At 42.8% G+C, this 21,112-nt stretch overlaps 1 protein-coding gene across 2 annotated transcripts; it reads right to left on the bottom strand.

Annotated features, from left to right (window-relative positions):
- Positions 1–351: 351 nt before the first annotated feature.
- Positions 352–16,335, bottom strand: NSMCE4A (NSE4 homolog A, SMC5-SMC6 complex component). 2 transcript variants are annotated; one of them, XR_004270030.1, is made up of 12 exons: positions 15,984–16,335; positions 15,155–15,232; positions 12,304–12,434; positions 9,334–9,485; positions 6,723–6,822; positions 5,588–5,678; positions 4,616–4,641; positions 4,040–4,134; positions 2,970–3,018; positions 2,120–2,214; positions 1,947–2,033; positions 352–523 (listed from the first exon to the last, which is right to left on the bottom strand). XR_004270030.1 is itself a non-coding variant. In XM_032281864.1 (11 exons), the coding sequence occupies exons 1-10, from the start codon at positions 16,273–16,275 to the stop codon at positions 1,959–1,961; spliced, it is 1,158 nt and encodes a 385-aa protein (XP_032137755.1). In that variant the 5' UTR covers positions 16,276–16,335; the 3' UTR covers positions 352–523; positions 1,947–1,958. The 2 variants fall into 2 exon arrangements, 1 of the variants encoding a protein (XP_032137755.1); XM_032281864.1 differs by lacking the exon at positions 4,616–4,641.
- Positions 16,336–21,112: the final 4,777 nt, after the last annotated feature.

Raw genomic sequence — 21,112 nt, forward strand, 5'->3', positions numbered from 1 at the left:
AGCAGAGATGAGAAGCATGGAGTAGCATGCTGGCAAGAAGGAACCAGGGCTGGTTTTACTGGGGAGAGTAGTCTGGCCTGGCTTGCCAGAGGATTTAATAGTTTCTTATATGTAAATCAGAGGCTGAATCATAGGAAATTGCTCATATTTGACCATGTTTTACCTATAAAAACAACAGTTTCATATGGTATAACCTATTTGTTGACTTGACCAGTTAACTTCGTGGCAAAAAGGAGTAAAAGGAATCATAATGGCCCAAAGGGTATTAATGACCTAAGTAAAACTTTCATTGGGACAGGATTAGACAAAGGAGACCCTCTCCCATGACTAGAAAATAAAGAGCAACTACAATTATTTGTGAATATGGCAGTGAGTTTCCTTTAATCAAAGACAATCATCACAAATGTATTAACTACCAAAAGCTACATTTTACTAAAAACAATCTGCCTTTAAAAATGTTGAATCATACAATATATACAACATGTGCCACTTTCCTTTCTGGACTTCATTATCCATCTGAGTCCTAAAAAAGGGGGGGAAATATCTGGTTAACAGTTTATAGGTAACAAACCAAAAGTTCGTATAACATACATAAATGAAATCCAACAAACTAGCCTTCCTCAGTGAGCAGGGCCCAGGGAAATCCACATTATATATATATATGTATCTTACATTTATTTTCTTTCATTTAAAATATTTTTACAGAAGTAAATTATCTTGGAACAAAAGTATTTCAGTTAATTGAAGTACATATTAAGTGTCTACATTAAGTACTAAAAAGTTTATTTTGATGCTCAAAATCAGAAAATTTGAGCTTGAAAAAATCCTTAGCAATGATCTAACTTGAAAATCTTCCCATTTTATACATGTATTTATAGATTTTTAAAAAATGAAGTTGAGTGAGATTAAGTGACTTGCCCATGATTTTAAAGTAAGGGGCAAAAATAAATAAAGTAAGGGTCAGAGCCAAGAGAATCTAGGTCTTCTGATTCCCATCCACAACTGTCTGCACTACAAAATGCCAGATCATTATTAAGATTTCTTTCTAGAAATGTTACCCTTCATATAAATGAAGAATTCTTTCATAGCCTAATACAAATTTCAGAAATGCCAATTTACCAATATTATTCTAAGGTAATTCTATCCTAATCCTCCTTTTCTGCTTTGTACTTATAAAATAAGCAAATCTAATGGGACAGTGAACAACAACATGGATGGGAGAATTCAGTATTTCTTTTGGCTAATTTACCAGTTTGTTGGGGGGGAAAAAAAAAAGAAGCTGGGTGCAGTGGCTCATAAATAATCTCAGCACTTTGGGAAGCTGAGGTGGGAGCATCCCTTGAGCCCAGGAGTTTGAGACCAGCCTGGGCAATATAGTGAGACCTTTTTTCTATTTTTTACTAAAAAAAAAAAAAAATCCACCAAACCAAGAACAATCCTGTACTGCCTCTTTCAGCTGCAAATCTTTCTCTTTTTTTTTGAGATGGAGTCTTGCTCTGTCACGGTGGCATAATCTCGGCTCACTGCAACCTCTGCCTCCTGGATTCAAGCAATTGTCCTGCCTCAGCCTCCTGAGTGGCTGGGATTATTGGCGCACGCCACCACGCCCAGCTAATTTTTGCATTTTTAGTAGAGACGGGGTTTCACCATGTTGGTCAGGATGGTCTCGATCTCCTGACCTCGTGATCCGTCTGCCTCAGCCTCAGGATTACAGGCATGAGCCACCACGCCCAGCCTCAGCTACAGATCTTAACAGCACCATTGTCATTATCAAGAAAAGGGAAAGTAGAATCATTATGCCTTTCTCACCTGTTACATACAGTTCTAAGAATAGGGCACTAGAGGGAGGCAAAAATCCACATTTCACTGGAACAGGGAAAAAGGATAGTTTGGATTGCCAAATAAACATTAATAAAACTGTGTAGCCATTCCATTAAAAATGTTACCTTCAGCGAGCATCAAGCACTTAGCCTCTGCTGCCTCTGACTTGGAGTAATCACAGGCTCTGAAATCTCAAAGGTCTTCACAATCTCCTGGCAGACAACAAAAAACATTTAGGCACTGGGTTTATTTCAAGAGAAGTCAGAGTCAGAACTATGCAGGGGCAACAGAGCTTTACCTCCCAGTCACGATAACTCAAAGCTATAATTCCTTGATTCCTAACTTGTGTGTTTTGTTCAAATCCCTCATTTTCTTCGTTAATATTAACAGGCTCTGTTTGAAAGACAAATTTTTCAAAGGTTATCAAATTGGAACAGGTAATCTAAACAGAAACTGATGAATAATAGCAGTGGTACCTGTATTGAAAAGATTCTTAAAATAGTACATACTTTTTAGGATGTCATGCATTATGGAGCTGCTGCGGTATTATTAGAGAAGCCAGTAATCCCATCTGTTTCCATTTAAAAGAAACAGGTACTGGAGTAACATATTCCAGACATTTGAAAATCTACATATCTATGTGTGTATGACACACAGAGCTAAGCCTTAGTGAGTCCAACAGGACACTGAGCACATTGAAAGTCAAGTGTGATGGAAATATTCACTCTCCACAGGAGACCTTAGGAGGACATTAAGAATGGAGAGTGAAATTATTCACGTAAGAATAAAAGATTCCTAGAACCTCAAGGAGAAAACAAGGTGCTGGCATTTGACAAAACATGATTAGAAAGAGGGATACTACAAAAATGACTGCAATCACCAACTTTCTAAATTAAAATCTGAGGGAAATTGTATCATTTCTTTGTTAATATTTACAGCAGATGTCGAATCAGTGATACAGATGAATCCATCAAAATTTTAGACGCTGACCACGTTTTCAGTATCTTCAGGTAGTTGAGCAAGATACAACATTGTAAAAGTTAATCTACATTGAAAATGCATTTACATTTAGTAAAATACATTACTTAAATTCTACTAACAAATATATTTTCTCTAAAATTAATTTTTCTGAAGATAGTATCATTTACCTATTATTGGCAGTCGGTCTTGGTCAAGTCTTATTCTTGCAAAACCATCCTAAAACGAAAACATGATTTTAGGAGACAAAAATTTAGACTTAAATCTATAACCACTAGTTGAAAAAAATTACTCAGAAAACTCAGTATCTTAGAAAATAAAATTATACCATACACATAATAAGGTGACGATATAGATAAGACTTCTCTAATATCTTTTGTTTACACAGGGTATATCTTTTGGGTTTCTAATCAGCTCTTTTACCCAGACGCAGCCTTCATCCTGAGAATCTCTTAAGTGAAATTCATCTTGTCTCTTTAACTGATTTATATATATTTTGGAATACTCCACATTTTATTCTGCATAATTCTGTCACTGGGACCACTGACAAAATATGCCTTTGTTATCATTTCTGAGAAAATACTTTGGTTGACACAAGCTTTTCTCTGAGGTTAAAATCAAATTCATCTTATATGTGGGAATGCAACCTGAAGTAAGATTAAAGACAGTCTAAAGCAAATTTCCATGGTACATTTCTGAGTAGAATTTTTTTTTAAACCAATTTTGAAATAATTTCAGGCTTAAAGGGTTATAAGACTACTATAAACATGTGCCATATGGCCTTTACCCATATTCATCAGTCATAAAAGTGTTAGTTACCACATTTACTTTATCACTCTACATATTATTATTTATGAATGAAGTGAGAATGATGGGTGGCCTGCTCCTTTTCCCTAATCTTTCAGTGTGTATTTCTTGAGAACAAGGATATTCTCTTATACAATATGACAGTTATCAAAATCAGGAAATTTAACATTTATACCATACTGTTATCTAATCTACAGTTGCATTCAAATCTTTCAATTCTTTCTCTAAATAATGTCTATAACATAAAAGCAAGCACATAAAATTTTAGGTAGCTTTTTCTACCTAATATGCCAGTTAATATTTTGCTATAATGGGTCTGAAACATATAATGGCTAGTGTATACAGATACCTTTGCCAGCTCCCTTCTACAGCTTTTCTTATGTATTCTTTTAAAAGCATATAAAAGCAATTTAAAAATAATCTTTAATCTTACCCGTATAATGAAGGAAACATGAAAGATGTTTTCCACTGTACGGGGGAAAGAATGTGGATCAACCACAAAGTCAAAGAAGGACATTGGGGTATCAGCTATAGACAAAAAGAAAAAAAAATTAATTTTTGCTTATCATTAATATCAGTACTCTCTAGCATTTGCCAGAGAGACAAAGAAAAGACGAGCACTCATCCTGCCACAAGAATGTATATCAATCCAGGCTGGGCGCAGTGGCTCATGCCTGTAATCTCAGCATTTTGGGAGGCCAAAGAGTTCAAGACCAGCCTGACCAACATGGTGAAACCCTGTCTCTACTAAAAATACAAAAATTAGCTGGGCGTGGTGGCACGTGCCTGTAATCCTAGCTACTCAGGAGGCTGAGGCAGGAGAATTGCCTGAACCCAAGAGGTGGAGGTTGCAGTTAGCCAAGATCGTGCCATTGCACTCTAGCCTGGGCGACAGAGTGAGACTCTATCTCAAAAAAAAAAAAAAAAAAAAAAAAAAAGAGTGTATATCAATCCAATCCTTCTGGAGGTCAATATGGCATCTCTTCTAAAATCATGTATGCCCACTTACCTGGAAGCCACCTCTAAAAGGCTGTCCTGCAGAAATACAAGCATAAGTACATAAAATTACATACTAAGATTTTTTACTTCAGCAATTTACACAAGAGTAAAATGCTATAAAGAACTTAATCATCCAGCTGGGTATGGTGCTCACACCTAAAATCCCAGCACTTTGGGAGGTTGATGCTAACAGATCACCTGAGGTCAGGAGTTTGAGACCAGCTTGGCCAACATGGCGAAACCCCATCTCTACTGAAAATAAAAAATAAAAATAAAAAAAAAGAATTAGCCAGACGTGGTGGCGTGTGCCTGTAATCCCAGCTACTCAGGAGGCTGAGGCAGGAGAATCGCTTGAACCTGGGAAGTGGAAGTTGCAGTGAGCCGAGATGGTGCCACAGCACTCCAGCCTGGGCAACAGAGCGAGACTCTGTCTCAAAAAAAAAAAAAAAAAAAAAAAGAAATTTAATTTTCCATTAATGGAGGATCTGTTAAATATATTTATAGTACAGCCATATAGTGGGAATCAGTGAACAAAATAAGGGAGATCTATATGTAATGATATGGAAGAATGTCCACATGGAAAAGTCACATAACAGAAGAATGTGCATATTATGATTAGCTTGGAAAACAAGAAAAACAAAAACTATTTAGGTAGATGTGTATAGGATTGATAAACAAAATAATTTGAAATATATACACTGCATTTTATAATGAGGTGGAATAGGTACTTTTGACGTTTCTTACTTGAATGGCATATTTCATTTTGTAACAAAAAAATCCCCATCTTTTAAAGATAAAAATGAAAAGCTAACTTCAAAGTTCTCACATGAAATTTCTAAAGGAAAGAAGAATCCTCATTAAATGTATATGCCAAGAAGTTATCAAAATGCTTCAAACATTACATACGGCTGAAATTGCCTTTTAAACAGAAGTAAACTCATTGAACAGATAAATCCACTTTGAATTTGGTGTTAACACTTACGATCTTCTCGAAAATATGTCTGCAATAATCCCAAGATTCTTTCTACTTCTTTCTCTGTTGCTTCTTGGTGAGATTCTTCCATTCTGCTTAACTGAAAAAAATGAAGTGATTATCAAGCTGATAGCCTACTTAATTGCCTATTAACAGCCTTTTCTTCTCTCTTGCACACCCAAACTTTTAAATTGAGACAGGGTCTTGCTTTGCCACCCAGGCTAGAGTTCAGTGGCACAATCTCAGCTCACTGTCACCTCAGAATCCTGTGCTCAAATGATCCTACCAACTCAGCTTCTTGAGTAGCAACTAGAAGTGTGCACCACTACACCTGGCTATTTTTTTTTTTTTTTTTTTAATTCATGCTATCTTGCCTAAGACATCTGGCTAATTAAAAAAAAAATTTTAGGTATGGGGTCTTGCTGTGTTGCTCAGGCTGGTCTCAAACTTCTGGTCTCAAGTGATCCTCCTGCCTCAGCCTCCCAGAGCACCTGGATTACAGGCACGAGCCACTGTGCTCAGCCTAAATGTCTTCTGCTGGGGATTGCTAGCAGTTTATATCCCCATCGTAAAATTTATGGTTTAAAAAAATACAGATTTTCTAGTTTCAAGTTACTAATGGAAGAGTAACATTACAAAGTCAACTATTTTCAGGTTGAACATAAAATAGCAAAATACAAAAGGGCAGTTTAGATACAGTAGTTCTCTAGTGGGCATGACTTTCCCCCCATCCCCAGGGGACATTTGTTGTCATATGTAGACATTTTTGGTTGTCATAACTCGGGGGTGGGGGTGGGCTACTGGCATATAGTAAGTAGAGGCCAGGGGTGCTGCTAAACACCCTATAATGCACAGGACAGCTCCCCAAACCAAGAATTATCCAGCCCTAAATGTTGACAGTGGTGAGGGTGAGAAACCCTGGCTTAGGAGAACTGATGAAAACTACAGAAATTAGTTTAAACAAAGACAAGCAACAAATCCAATAAAATGCTTAACGGCTTAAATCAAATGATTATTTAAGTGACAAAACCTGGCTCCAGACCCGAAAGCTTAGAAAAAATGGCCAACTTGCATGCACATTATTTTAACAGCTATTTTAACTTTCAGGTGTTTTTTAAAAAGCAACATTTTAAAACAAACAAACCTGGGCGGGCATTGCCCTCTCCTCTCGTACTGTAGGAACTTTTCTTGGACGATCAGTTCGTGGCTTTGGCGCAGGAAACTCTCCATATATTGAACCCAACCTAATGAAAAATATGCTTTCATGTCTTTTTTTGCCTGTTGTTTAACAAACTAATTTCGCTAATTAAATTAGTTTGCATGGTATAGTCAAATTCAGACCAGGCATCAGTGATATATACATAAGCTGACATCAGACCAAGACCCTTGGTTAAGGTTTATGACATCCTTTCTGACTTCTTTTATATTTTTACAAAACTCTAGGAGCTTTACTCAACCCCAGATACCTCCTGAGACACCTTCATATTGCCCTGCACAGTAAGCCAGTCAATGTGCCTGTGATGTCTTCCCACCTAACCTATTATCTATTTTCCAAAGCCAACTTCTGAGATCAGGGGAAGGATGAATATGTATATGGGGAAGCTCCAGTGGGGTTAGAAGCCTTTGATCTGCAGATGCCAAGGGAGAGGCTCCCAGCCCAGGACTACAGAACACACCTGTCTTAGGATAACAAAGCAAGTCATAGCCATGGGATTCCTTTTCCTTCTGGACTTTCTCCACCAGCACCCTGAAAAGCCCTAATGCAGACTTGGGCTACAGGAACAGATGTATCATGTGGAGATGAAAGCCCCAAGAATACAGGCTCATATGGTCCCTACACTTGAGGAGACGAATGTATATGATGTAGATGGACAGATACATTATGCACATAGGTCCATTTCAACATAACAGGGTAGGCTACTCTGAGCACACTCCTGCTCCACAAGGAGCAGTATCCATTCATCAATCAATCAAATAACATGGTAGAGATCCTGGATGCTTAGAGAGTACTGCTCAAGAGCTATGAGGATACCTGGGCAGAGATATCTACCCAGACATGGGAGTGATGTGGGAAATCTGATCCTACACTGGTAACACCTCTGTCTGGAGAAGTTGCTGGAGGCTTTCAAGTTGGGGCCTGTGAGATAAACTTTACTGGATGGAAAAGAATAAAGGAACTGGAGACCAAGAGAACAGCAAGTAGAAAGACACAGTTTAAAGTACTTCATTGTGGCTGGAAATTGGGCTGAATGATGAGACAAAGTTGAAGGCTTTATCTTTAGAGCCTAGGATTTACGAGTTTAGTGCAACAGCAAAAAACAAAGATTTAGACTTTATCCTATGATAAAGTGTGGTGTATATTCTACTAAACAGAATGTATACAAATGGCTCTGGGCACCTGAGTTACCTGAAGTCTTGCTAAAAATAGATGCCAAACCACACTACTACACTGTCATCTCCAAAGTCTTCTACCTGAGCCACTAGCAATATCAAAGGATGAATTAAAAAAAAAAAAAAAGATGAATTAGAAATGACAAATGCCCAGGAGCTATACCACCTAAAGAAGAAAGGACTTAACAAGTCAGATGGCTACCTTAGAGAAAGCATTTGCTGGTCAACAAAACCAATAAGCTTGAAAGTCCTGTTAGAGAAGAACCAGTAAGAGCTGTTTTTGGTTTCTCCATAGGACCAAGCTGGGATTGAGACAGAAGCCAATTTCATTTGAATATGAAAGAAATTTTTTTTTTTTTTTTTTTTTTTTTTTTGAGAGGAGTCTCTCTCTGTCACCCAGGCTGGAGTGTAGGGGTGTGATCTCGGCTCACTACAACCTCTGTTTCCCGGGTTCAAGCGATTCTCCTGCCCCAACCTCCCGAGTTGCTGGGACCACAAGCAAACGCTGCCACATCCAGCTAATTTTTTTGTATTTTTAGTAGAAACAGGGTTTCACTGGGTTAGCCAGGATAGTCTCAATGTCCTGAGCCACCCACCTCAGCCTCCCAAAGTGCTGGGATTACAGGCGTGAGCAACCGTACCCGGCCAAGAAATCTTTTTTTTCAAATGAGACCTTTATCTAAAAAATGAACTGGGCAGTTATGTGGCAGTGACTAGGAATCTTCAAATATAGATGAGTGGTCATCCAACAAGGTAGGATCCTCCTACTGATAAGAAATCCCATCATATGATAAAGATTTCAAAGATGATAAACCGAGAGTCTCATGAGCTAGAAGCAAAGGAGCCAGGAGACAGCACTGGTAAAGAGGTTCTGACCTTTCCTGCTAAAGCAGAATGAAAGATCCTTTAAGGTTCCATCCACATCTAGAGTTTATGGACTTTTTGTTTTTGAGACAGGGTCTCACTCTGTCACCCAAGGCAGAGTGCAGTGGCATGATCTTGGCTCAATGCAACTTCTGCCTCCCAGGCTCAAGTGATCCTCCCATCTCAGCCCCCCAAGTAGCTGGGACCAGCAGGCTAATTTTTTTGTATTTTTGGTAGAGCATAGGTTCTCACCATGTTGCCCAGGCTGGTCTTGAACTCCTAAGCCTAGATGATCTACCTGCCTCCACCTCCCAAAGTGCTGGGATTATAAGCATGAGCCACCATGCCCAGCCTAGTGTATGAACTTTTACATCAAAGTTTTGAAAGTCTCCAAATAAAGACTGTCACCTCTACAAGACCAAATAATCTTTGTCCCTACAAGAAAACACAATTTAAGTTTCACAAATGGCTGGTCTGTTGGATTTTTAAAATAATCTTACAGAAAGTGGAATGTATGAGTTTTATTAAAGGTGTTTTCTGCTGTTTTGCCTGATATTTTCCAGGAGTCATAGACTATGAATTCAAAATCAGAACTATCTTCATCACGGATGAGTTCTTCAGCTTCTAGCGGATTTACACCCATATGTGTCAGCTACAAAAATGAAGGAAAACAAAAAACCCCAGTTAAGCCACAAGCAATCATTGTCCACATCCAATAAACTGCATCATTCAACCTTTAAGAGGCCAGATGCAAAGCCTGCATTCAGGGTCTTAACATGTTGGCTAAATTTTTTACTGTAAAGACAACTTTGGAGTTAAAATCCAATTTTCAAAGCTACCTTCTTTTTGGCAGAAAATATTCCTTAATGTACTTAAAATCTTTGGGTAAGAAAGTGAAATGATTTAGACCTGTGGTTCTCAACCTGGGTATACTTGCCCCCCGGGGTCTTTTGGCAATACCTGGAGACATTTTGGGTGTCACAACTGATATGCTGCTGGCATCTACTGGGTAGAGGCCAGGGAGGCTGCTGAATATCATATAATGCACAGTACAGGCCTTCAAAACAGAGACATGCCCAGCCCAAAATGTCAATCAATTATTAGTGCCAGTGCTGAGAAACTCTGCTCTAGCCCACTGGCAACCAGAGGGATTCAGGTATGCCAGAACTCAGCCCCCTGAGATTTTTTTTTTTTTTTTTTTTTTTTTAAGACATGGAGTATTACTTTTTTGCCCAGGTTAGAGTGCAATGGCATGATCTCAGTTCACTGCAAACTCCACCTCCTGGGTTCAAGCGATTCTCCTGCTTCAGCCTCCCAAGTAGCTGGGATTACAGGTGCCTGCCACTGCGCCTGGCTTTTTGTATTTTTAGTAAAGACGGGGTTTCACCATGTTGGCCAGGCTGGTCTCCAACTCCTGACCTCATGATCCACCCACCTTGGCCTCCCAAAGTGCTGGGATTACAGGCATGAGCCACCACACCGGGCCTCCCCAGGAATTTCTGTGTCACAAATAGTTCATGTATTAGCAAAGCTGCACTAGCATAAAAATATACAATTAAATCTCAAATCAAAAGCTTCAAGATAGCACAGGGAAGTTCAGCTGGTGTTCAGATTTTAATTTTTAGCCAACCTCCTACAAATCTCTATTCAGCTTGTATCTCAGTATATCCGGAGAGCCACTGCTCTGAGAGAGCAGCATCTCTGAGAGAATGGCTCATCCTAAAATTGCCTTCCTGGGAAGAGTTGGCAGAAGTCAAATTATCTCATCTCAAACTATCTTACAGAAAATGTGTTATGTTGAATTTGCTTTTATGAAAGTAAACTTTTATTACATTATGCTATAAAATGCCTATAAGTTATCCAATTATGATGACAATATCATATATAAACAATAATCACAAAACCCTCAGGGAGCTTAACCCTATTAAAGACAACCAGACTTGAAAGAAAAGAAACGCTCTTAAGAGGCTGGTCAGAGCACTGCGGTCAGCTCTTTTCCGCTCCCTTGCTGCCTGTTCTCCCACTGCACCCTAGTAGGTGGACATGGCAGTTTTGGTCTGTTCAACTGACAGAGAGATCCACCCATCTTTCCTCATAGTGTCTATATTTGATGTTACACATAGGAAAGTCTTCTCCACCGAGACTGGACAACTATTAATTTAAGGTTTTATATATAATGCTTTAAGACTTCTAGAATTTGTTTTGATAGGTTATTTAAAGTACAGAACTTAACCAGAAAAAGTAATTTTTAAAGAAATACCCATTATATGGTTACTTTATTGACCTGTATATTAGAATGCATTTTCCTAAGTGCATTATGCTTCACAATAAAAAAAAGCTAATAAAAAAAAAAGGAAAAGGTTTGAAAGACAAACTGGAAATAATCTTGTGCCTCATGCCTTTATGGAAAAATTACTTCATCTGGTCAGATCAAATAATACTAAATTATTTTAAAAACGATTTAACATAAACATCCAGTTAGAAATGCAAAGGCAATGTTCATACTGAGGTGCAGCTATGTGTGCTAGGACAGAGGTTGGCTCCCAATATAATTATTTATTTATTTTTTTGACGCAGTCTTGCTTTGTAGCCCAGACTGGAGCGCAGTGGTGAGATCTTGGCTCACTGCAACCTCCGCCTCATGGGTTCAAGGGATTCTCCTGCCTCAGCCTCCCGAGCAGCTGAGATTACAGGTGCCCGCCATCATACCCAGCTAATTTTTGTATTTTTAGTAGAGATGGGGTTTCACAAAGTTTGCCAGGCTGGTCTCAAACTCCTGACCTCAGGTGATCCACCAGCCTCAGCTTCCCAAAGTGCTGGGATTACAGGCATGAGCCACTGCATTCGGCCAGAATAGAATTTTTTAAAAAGACAACAAAGTAAGATACAAGGTCGTCTCTGTGTGCTTTTTTTTTTTTTTTTTGGTAAATTCATTAAGGAACAGTTTTAGAATTGCAGGTAACAACTATTTAAACTTGTCAAGAGGCAAAGAAAATTGAATAAAACATAAAACCACAAAAAGCAAAACCCAATCATATTCATATGGTTCTGAAATATTCTAAAGACAGACCAAAACATGCCCTCTCGCCAGGCCTAACTCAACTCCAGCTGGGCTCTGCCATCTCAGAGTGGGCTTCTGCCCAGCCCAGGACAAAGGTCCCAGGTCACTGAGAATGACCTAAAACACCAGTGAACAAAGGGAAAATGGCCATTGGCAAATGACCACAGCACCCAGCATCTTAAGACAGAACACAACAGGATTTTCAAAACTGCTCTAAGCCTCCACCCTAAATTCTACCACATAGCTCTACTTTCATCTGTTTAATTTGGTAAGATCTCTCTGGAGGAATCTGAGACCAAAAAAGAAGAAGAATGAAGTAAGGTCATTTGCATACTGATATGAACGAAGTAAACAATTATACAATATTGACAGAACAGTTTTTATTCAGAGTCTATAGCTTTGAACTTACTAGAGTTTCAACATATCTTAACATGTCAAATGAGCTCAGGTCTGAGCGCAGCTGCTTTGCTTTCTCTTTGCCCAAATCTGAAGCCAAAACAAGAAAGTGGGCATCCAGGACCGCTTCTCTTGCTCGGGACACTATTCAAAAAAGAAAGAAAATATTCACATTACAAAATATACATTATCCACAGATATTTTCCCTACATTTCCAACTACTTACCAGGATTTCCCACTGGACCAAAAAAAAAAAAAAAAAAACTCAATAGGCAAATGACCCATCTCCTTCTAAAACCTGTTCCCTGCCCAACTCACCAAAATCTCTCACAAAGCTGATCCGTCTTCCTAAAAGCCAGCTTTCTCTCTAGTTCCCCTACTGCTGTTAGCTGAATCACAATCTCTTAAATAACCCCAGTTGAGCAAAACTCCTTTCACGTCACTTTTCCCCATCTCAATAACCCATCCTAGTCACAATTATCGTGTGTGCCGATGTAAGGAAAATGAAATGCCCACTCCATGCCAGGCCCTGTGCTTGGCGTGGTGGTTTGTGAATAGCAATAGGTAAGTTGCTAAGGAGCCTCAACCAAAATCATGGCATGTGCCGGGCTGGCACAAGGAGGCTCATGCCTCTGTATGGCTTCAGAGGCAACCCAGCAAAGCCACCCAAATGAACAGTCTACAGGCAGCAGACAGTGACCTCTGAGAATGGGTGCTCAAAAAAGGCTTGAGAGAGAACATGGGATTTAAGATAAGCTATGGAAAAAGATTTAAATGAAAGGAGAAACAGGCGGGGCACAGCAGCTCATGCCTGTAATCCCTGCACTTTGGGAGACCGAGGCAGGCACATTACTTTGAGCTCAGAAATTTGAGACTGGCGTGGCCAACATGGTAAAACCCCGTCTCTACTAAAAATACAAAAATTAGCTGGGCATGGTGGTACATGCATGTAATCACAGCTATTGGGAGGCTGAAGATGGAGAATCACTTAACCTGGGAGGTGGAGGTTGCAGTGAACCAAGATCATGCCACTGCACTCCAGCCTGGGTGACAGAGTGACCCTCCTCTGAGGCTTCCTTTAGGATTCTTCTTTGTAGGTGTTCCCAGACTACTTTACATGCTCCCTGTTGCTGGCAGGGTCTGATTAAGCTAGCCCCCTCAGCCCCATTGTTTCCTTTTGTTGACCCCTTCCTTCATCTCCCATGAACATCCTGTGCCTACCTCTGCCCCATTCCCTTCTCCTTTCATCTAGTGACTTATTTATTCGTTTTACAAACTCAGACCATCAAATCCATGAATGTCAAGCATCTATTGTTCGCTGAGCAACTCCTAGGGCCCCACTGAGTGAATAATTTTGCCCTAAAATATTGCTTTAAATAGTGGAAAAGCTGAGGGTGAAATGATGTAGGGATAAAGAAGTGACCAGAGGCACAGTAAATATCAAGGGAGTAATTGAGCCAAGTCAAGACTAACAGTGAGGAGACTGGGAGTCCAGGCTGTGAAAGGAAGACAAACTTAAGAGGGCAGGAGAGGGAGTTAACCAGGTGAAGGAGAAAGACCTGGTTCCTGAAGGCTTTGATGATGCTTAGCAAATCCGTAGACGAAGATGGGGAATGGTAAGGAGGCTGCGGTCAAAGAAAGGCAGAAATTGAAGAGCATATATAAAGTGATAAAAGGAGACAACATTTAAAGCACTAGTCATACTCAGCAATGACTAAAAATAAACATTCTAGTTAGTCCTTTAAGAATATGAAGAACCGGTGAGGCGCTGTGGCTCATGCCTGTAATCCCAGCACTGTGGGAGGCCGAAGCAGGTGGATCACCTGAAGTCAGGATTTCAAGACCAGACTGGCCTACATGGCAAAACCCTGTCTTTACTAAAAATACAAAAATTAGCTGGATGTGGTGGCGCGCACCTATAATCCCTGCTACTTGGGAGGCTGAGGTAGGAGAATCGCTTGTACCTGAGAGGTGGAGGTTGCAGTGAGTCGAGATGGCGCTCTGCACTCTAGCCTGGGAGACAGAGCGAGACTCCATCACAAATATCAAAGAAAAAAACAACGTAATGGCTGCATTCTCCCCTTGTGTTTGCACAAACCTGTCAGAGAGGCCTGGAGGGGACAGTGGTCTGGGGAGTAGTCCTATGGCTCTGTGATCAAGTATTCTCATCAGGGAGTACCCCTCTATCACCGGGCAGGCAGACGGCTGCTACCAATACCACTGCCGCTGCTTTCAATTCAAATGAAGGTTATTTTTTTAAAGCACCCATGGCCTAGAGTTCAGTGCTTTGGGATCTCTCTCTGTCTCTCTGTCTATCTCTCTCTCACACACACACACGCACGCACGCACCTGGGATAGCTCTCTCTACACGCACACACGCACGCACCCCAGACTGGAGACCAGCAGGCCCACTTGCAGGCCTTGCCACCTCCACTGGGTTACACGTGGACCAACAGCAAGGAGTTGAGGAAAGCAAGACTGAGAATCGGACAGGAAAGAAACAGGATGTCAGAGGCGAGCTCAGTTCTTTAATTCATCCACTCAACCAATGTGTACTAGGGATACAGCAGTAAACACAAGAAAAAGAAAAAAGGTAAAACGTGTAAAGTTCTGAAACTTGAACAGACAACAGAATCGCCTGGGAGCTTAAGACAGACTGCGGAACCCACCCCCAGAATTCATTGGAAAGCCCTCATTATATGGTAAGTGCATAATAAAAATGACATTATTGCTATAATGAAACGGTTCCCAAACTGGGAAAGCACTATTATAAATGTGGGAATTGTTTGATGTCAATCATTTGGTGCTTATGTAACACTAAAAGTATCATAAAACACAATATCATATATAAAATAACAAATTACCTTCATTAAACAGGGTGTTGGCCTCTTCAAGGACCTCTGTTAATTTGTCACCGGCATTTAGTATGTCCTCCCGGTTTTCTATTTTAAAAAATACAAACTTTGGGAAACTTGCTCAGTATTCACTAATAAGCAGTTGACAAAGTTATCACCTACAATAGCAAAGCCAAGCCGTGGCCCCTGCGCCCTGAGTAATTATAATCAAAATAGCTCGAAAAACGAGAAAGGCGACTCTACCCTTCATGCAGCATGAATTTTTAAAGGAAACCCTGCCTCCCTCAAAGCTTAACCCAAAGGGCTGGACTCCGGCTGCAGCCTCTGAGTGCTCCATAACCGAGTGGTTCTCAAGCTTTGCAAACAACACCATCATCTTGAGGACCCCTGCACAGCTGGGCGGGTCCACCTAGAGAATCGGATTCCCTGGGTCCGGGTGGGGTCCAAGAACGTGCATTTGACAGCTCTCTCCCGCCGCTACCGCTGCGGGGGCGGGAGCCCATGCAGAGGACCGCCGGGAGCAATCAAAGCACGCAGAGTCCGCGTCCTGCCTGTCCCCACCCAGCTGGCTGGGCTCTGGCTTCCAGCCTTCGCAGCCTGTTACTCCGCAACCCACGCGCCCCCCGCCAAGGTTGCGCAGCTCCAGCCATAGAACTGTGGGAGCACTCTTGTCAACAAATTAAGGTGCGGAATGCGACGAGGGGCTTGCTCCCGGCGCGTCTCGACCCGCGCTGCCCCGGGCCTGCACCCGGCACCTGCCTCCTGCGCCCTCCCCACCGCGCCCGGCGCAGGGCGGGAACCGCGGCCCTGCCCGCACCGCACGGAGGCGCCGCCTTACGTTGAACGGAGTTGATGAGCGCCCGGTACTGATGGCGGATCTGGCGGCACAGGCCTTGGTCGGCCTCCTCCTCCAAGCTGGCCGGGTCTATCATCTCGTCATCGGAATCCGACGGCTCTGTGTCCTCCAGGCTCGGGCGTTCTGGGGCCTCCCTGCGCTCCGGCGCGGCGCCGCGGCGGGCCCCGGGCGACAGCGGGGACCGCGACCGGGAGCGGGTGCGATCCCGGTGCGGCTCGCGGCCCCGGCCCCGGCCCCGGCCCTCGGGCCCGCGGCCGCTGCTGTCCCCAGACATCGCGCCAATTCGCGGTGCAGCTTCGGAACGGCGGAAGTTCGCGCCAGAAACTGAAACCCCTGCTCTGCGCGAGCGCCCGCTCCCAGCGGAACGCGGCTCCAGGCCCCGCGCGAGCACACAGCGACGCCTGTGGCGGGAGGCCGGCTACGGGCCCGGCCGGGTTTCCAAGGCGCCTGCCGGAACCGCCGGGTGCACGCGAGGGGCCTGGAGGGGATCCTTTGTTCCCTTGACAGAGGTGCAATGAGCTCCCCCTTACTCCACACTGCAGGGCCGTGAGAATCTTGGTTTTCTGGCCCCCTTTCCCACCCCACTGGACCTGCATCTTCCCTGGGTTCCTTCGCCTGCCCAGGACACAGCCACAGCCTGGCACCAGCATGGGCACCGAAGTGCGTATGTGTTGAGCGAGGTTCCTGCGGTGGAGCAGGATGAACGCGGAACGTGGAGACCAGAAGTTCTCTGCTGCTCACCTGTGACTTTAGTTTCCCTGTGCCATCATGGCTGGGATTGAGGGCCAGCTGGATGAATCAAATGTTTATGTGCAGCTGGCAATACCACTTTTTGTAAGTATGGCAGAACAAATTAACAGGTAAACTCTGTTAACCATCCTTCTAAATATCTACAACACAATGTCACCAGAACACCAGGGTTTTGGTCTAGGCCCTGCTACCCCACTCACAGAAAGCCAGTCACGAAGACAACCATTATTACTAAGGAACAAGGCTTTAGCCGGGTGCCGCACTCAGGGAGATGAGAGCTCAGTCTCAGATCCATTGCCCTGCCCAACTAAAATCAGGAGTTTCTACAGTTGCAGGGAAGCAATGTAACAATGTGTGGAAAAACAGGAAGTCAGGAGAGGGAAGGAAGTGTGGGGACTTATGAGAGGGCCTGGTGTCCATTGGATGCAGTCACCTGGTGAGTTTCAGTTTTTTGATACTTTGAGAGGCCTGAGGGATCCTTTCCTGAGGAAGGAACTCAGATTAAACAAATGAAAGTTTCAACTTTAAGACTAGAAAAGATAATTTCTAAGTTTATCTGAAAAAAATAAATAAATAAACTGTCTATAGGACTGTTGGGTTGGTCTCAATGACAGTCTATGTTCACATTTGATTCTTTTTTTTTGTTTGTTTTTGTTTGTTTGTTTGTTTTTGAGACAAGGCCTCATTCCCTTGCCCGGCTGGAGTGCAGTAGCACAATCTCAGCTCATTGCAAAGCCCCAACCTCACTTCAAGTGATCTGCCCACGTTGGCCTCCCTGTGTGCTGGGATTGCAGGCGTGAGCAGGTATGGCCTGATTCTCAAACTAGAAGATTCTAAGAATACCTCCTGAAGGGCCCAAGAAAAATGGAATTATATTCAGTATACTTTGAAAGATAAATGTATGAATTTCATTCCATGTATTTTGGATTGTATTCGAGTATTGTTTCTCAAAAGTTCTCTTTGGTGCTAAGAGCATGTTTTCTCGAAGGAACAATATTACAAGCTGGGTTACCACACAACCTACAAATAGACCATTTTGTTCACCATGTCTACTAAACTTGAGTTAGGCAGTGTTCATTGCTGTCCAACAGCTACTATCTCACCCATCCCTGGTTATCTGTATTTCAGGAGGGACACATGTGTGTGCCTGCTTCCTTAGATGAAACGTGATTGCTCTAACCAGGTCCCAGTAATCTCATTCCCCTTCCCCAGTGACTGGTCTAGGGTCATGTGATGCACTCTGGGTGTGTAAGATGTGAGAGGGCTTCCCAACTGGATAGAACACAAAGCCTCCAGAAAAGAAAACCCTTGACCCTTCTGCCCCTTTGAGATGGCTGGTATAAGAATGTGGGGCTGCCATATTGGCAGCATCTGGTTCTCATAAGGTGACAAGCATGAGGAAAGACCAGAGTGCTGGGGACAGTGGAGAGCAAAGATGGACATGGTTGAATTGCTGAATCAACCACATACCTCCAGACTCCCTGAAAAGTAAGTCGTAAACCATGGTTAAAACCACAGTTGTTTTGTAGTTGTTGCTTGTAGCTCAGTGTTCTGTAATGGAAACTTAGCATTCTTCTAGGTGAAAGTTCATTCCAAGCTCCACACAAAAAAATACCTGAAATAGGCCGGGCATGTTGGCTCATGCCTGTAATCCCTGCTCTTTGGGAGGCCGAGGTGAGTGGATCACCCGAGGTCAGGTGTTCAAGATCAGCCTGGCCAACATGATGAAACCCCATCTCTCTCTCTTTTTTTTTTTTTTTTTTTTTTTTTTTGAGATGGAGTTTCACTCTTACTACCCAGGCTGGAGTGCAATGGCACCATCTCAGCTCACTGCAACCTCTGCCTCCTGGGTTCAGGCAATTCTCCTGCCTCAGCCTCCTGAGTAGCTGGGATTACAGGCACGCGCCACCATGCCCAGCTAATGTTTTTCGTATTTTTAGTAGAAACGGGGTTTCACCATGTTGACCAGGATGGTCTCGATCTCTTGACCTCGTGATCCACCCGCCTCGGCCTCCCAAAGTGCTGGGATTACAGGCTTGAGCCACCGCGCCCGGCCCTCTCTTAAAAATACTACAAATTAGCTAGGCATGGTGGCAGGCGCCTGTAATCCCTGCTACTCAGGAGGCTGAGGCAGGAGAATCACTTGAATCCAGGAGGCAGAGGTTGCAGTGAGCCGAAATTGTGCCACCGCACTCCAGCCTGGGCAACAAGAGCCAAATCCCATCTCAAAAAAAAAAAAAAAAAACCTGAAATAAGGCATTCAATTCAAGAGTATTTAAGGTATACTCATAGGCTAGACACCCTACAAAGCGCAGCAGGGCATAGCTGATTCAGGTACTTGTCTTTGCCTTCCAGGTAACACCAGAAGACAGTCATGAAACTGATTCTAAAATTCACATGGGAAGCCAGGTGTGATGGCTCATACCTGTAATCCCTGCACTTTGGGAGGCCAAGGCAGGTAGATCACTAGAAGCCAGGACTTTGAGACCAACCTGGGCAACAAAGCAAGACCCTGTCTCTGCAAAAAATAAAAAATAAAATTAGCTAGGCACGGTGCACACCTATAGTCCTGACTCCGGAGGTAGAAACAAGATGATCGCTTGAGCCTAGAGGTATGATGCTGCAGTGAGCTATGCTCATGCCACTGCACTCCAGCATGGGTGACAGAGTAAGACCTTGTCTTAAAAACCAAAATTATATGAAGGCCAGGAGTGGTTGGCTCACGCCTGTAATCCCAGCACTTTGGGAGACCGAGGAGGGTGGGTCATGAGGTCAGGAGATCGAGACTATCCTGGCCAACATGCTGAAAGCCCGTCTCTACTAAAAATACAAAAAAAAATTAGCTGGGCATGGTGGCACACACCTGTAGTCCCAGCTACTCAGGAGGCTGAGGCAAGAGAATTGCTTAAATCCAGGAAGCGGAGATTGCAGTGAGCCTAGATTGCGCCACTGCACTATAGCCTGGGAGACAGTGCGAGACTCCGTCTCAAAATATATGTATATATATGGAAATGCAAGGGACCCAGAATAACCAAAACAATCTTGAAAAACATGGAAAAATTTGGCAGGACTCAGATTTCTCAGTTTCAAGACAATACAAAGCTATATAATCGAGACTGTGTGGTATTGTATTGAGGATAAACATATAGATCGAAGGAATGGAATTGAAAGTCCAAACATAAACCTATTCATTTATGGTTAACTGATTTTCAACCAAGGTGCCAAGACAATTCAATAGGGAAAGAACAGATAGTAGTGGGACAATTGGATATGTGTATGCAAAGGAGTGAAGCTAGACCCTTCCTTCACACCATATATAAAAATTAACACAAATAGATGGACCCAAATGTAAGCAAATAATGTACAACTCTTAGAAGAATGCATAGCTGTAAATCACTGTGGCCTTGGGTTAGGTGATGGTTTTTTTAGATATGACACCAAAAGCATCAGCAACCGAAGGATTAAAAATAGATGAATTTGGAGACAAAGTTTGGGATAATTTGTTACAGCAGCCATAGGAAACAAATCCAGGTGCCCAGGATGAGCAACCATGGGAAGATATTACTACCCCAAGGCCTAAAGGGTCCGAAGGAAGCCGGGCGCAGTGGCTCACACCTGTAATCCCAGCACTTTGGGAGACCAAGGTGAGTGGATCACTTGAGGCCAGGAGTTCAAGACCAGCCCGGTCAACATGGTGAAACCTTATCTCTACTAAAAATACAAAAAATTAGCCAAGCATGGTGGCATGTGCCTGTAATCCTAGCTCCTGGGGAGGCTGAGGCAGGAGAATCACTTGAACCAGGGAGGTGGAGGTTGCAGTGAGCCGAGATCGCGCCACTGCACTCCAGCCTGGGAGACAGAATGAGACTCTGTCTCAAAAAAAAAAAAGAATAAAAAAAAGATCCAAAGGAAAAAGCAGTGTTATCAGAGCCCCATGTAGACTGAAGCCATCAGAAGGAGCAGCCAGATAGGAGTTCTGGTTCTAGAGTTTGCGCCCTGCCAGGACCGTAATTCTAAGCAAACAGGAAATGAGGGCAGAAATACCCTGATCTTATCCTTCCAACTTCTCCTCCCCTGCTTTTACCTCTTGTTGGCTGAGGCCAACAGGATGCAAGAGGGCAAGAGAACCTGTGTGATGCAGTCCATAGGCCAGTCCCTGAGCAGAGCAGGACCGAGAAAGATGGAGATGGATTTGAGGTGGGAATGGGGACAAATGGAGAGTAGCCAGCCTTGTGGGTAAAGGCTCTGCCTGGGACTATTTTGCTAGGTATATGAGAAATCCCACTATAATGTGTTAGCCAAAATGGTTACAATTCTTCTTGTAAAACCAGAAGCCTAGAGGTAGGCAGGCCAGGATTAGT

This window comes from Sapajus apella, unplaced genomic scaffold, assembly GCF_009761245.1.
Source record: "Sapajus apella isolate SASKATOON/1434 unplaced genomic scaffold, GSC_monkey_1.0 scaffold13, whole genome shotgun sequence".
Taxonomy (NCBI): domain Eukaryota; kingdom Metazoa; phylum Chordata; class Mammalia; order Primates; family Cebidae; genus Sapajus; species Sapajus apella.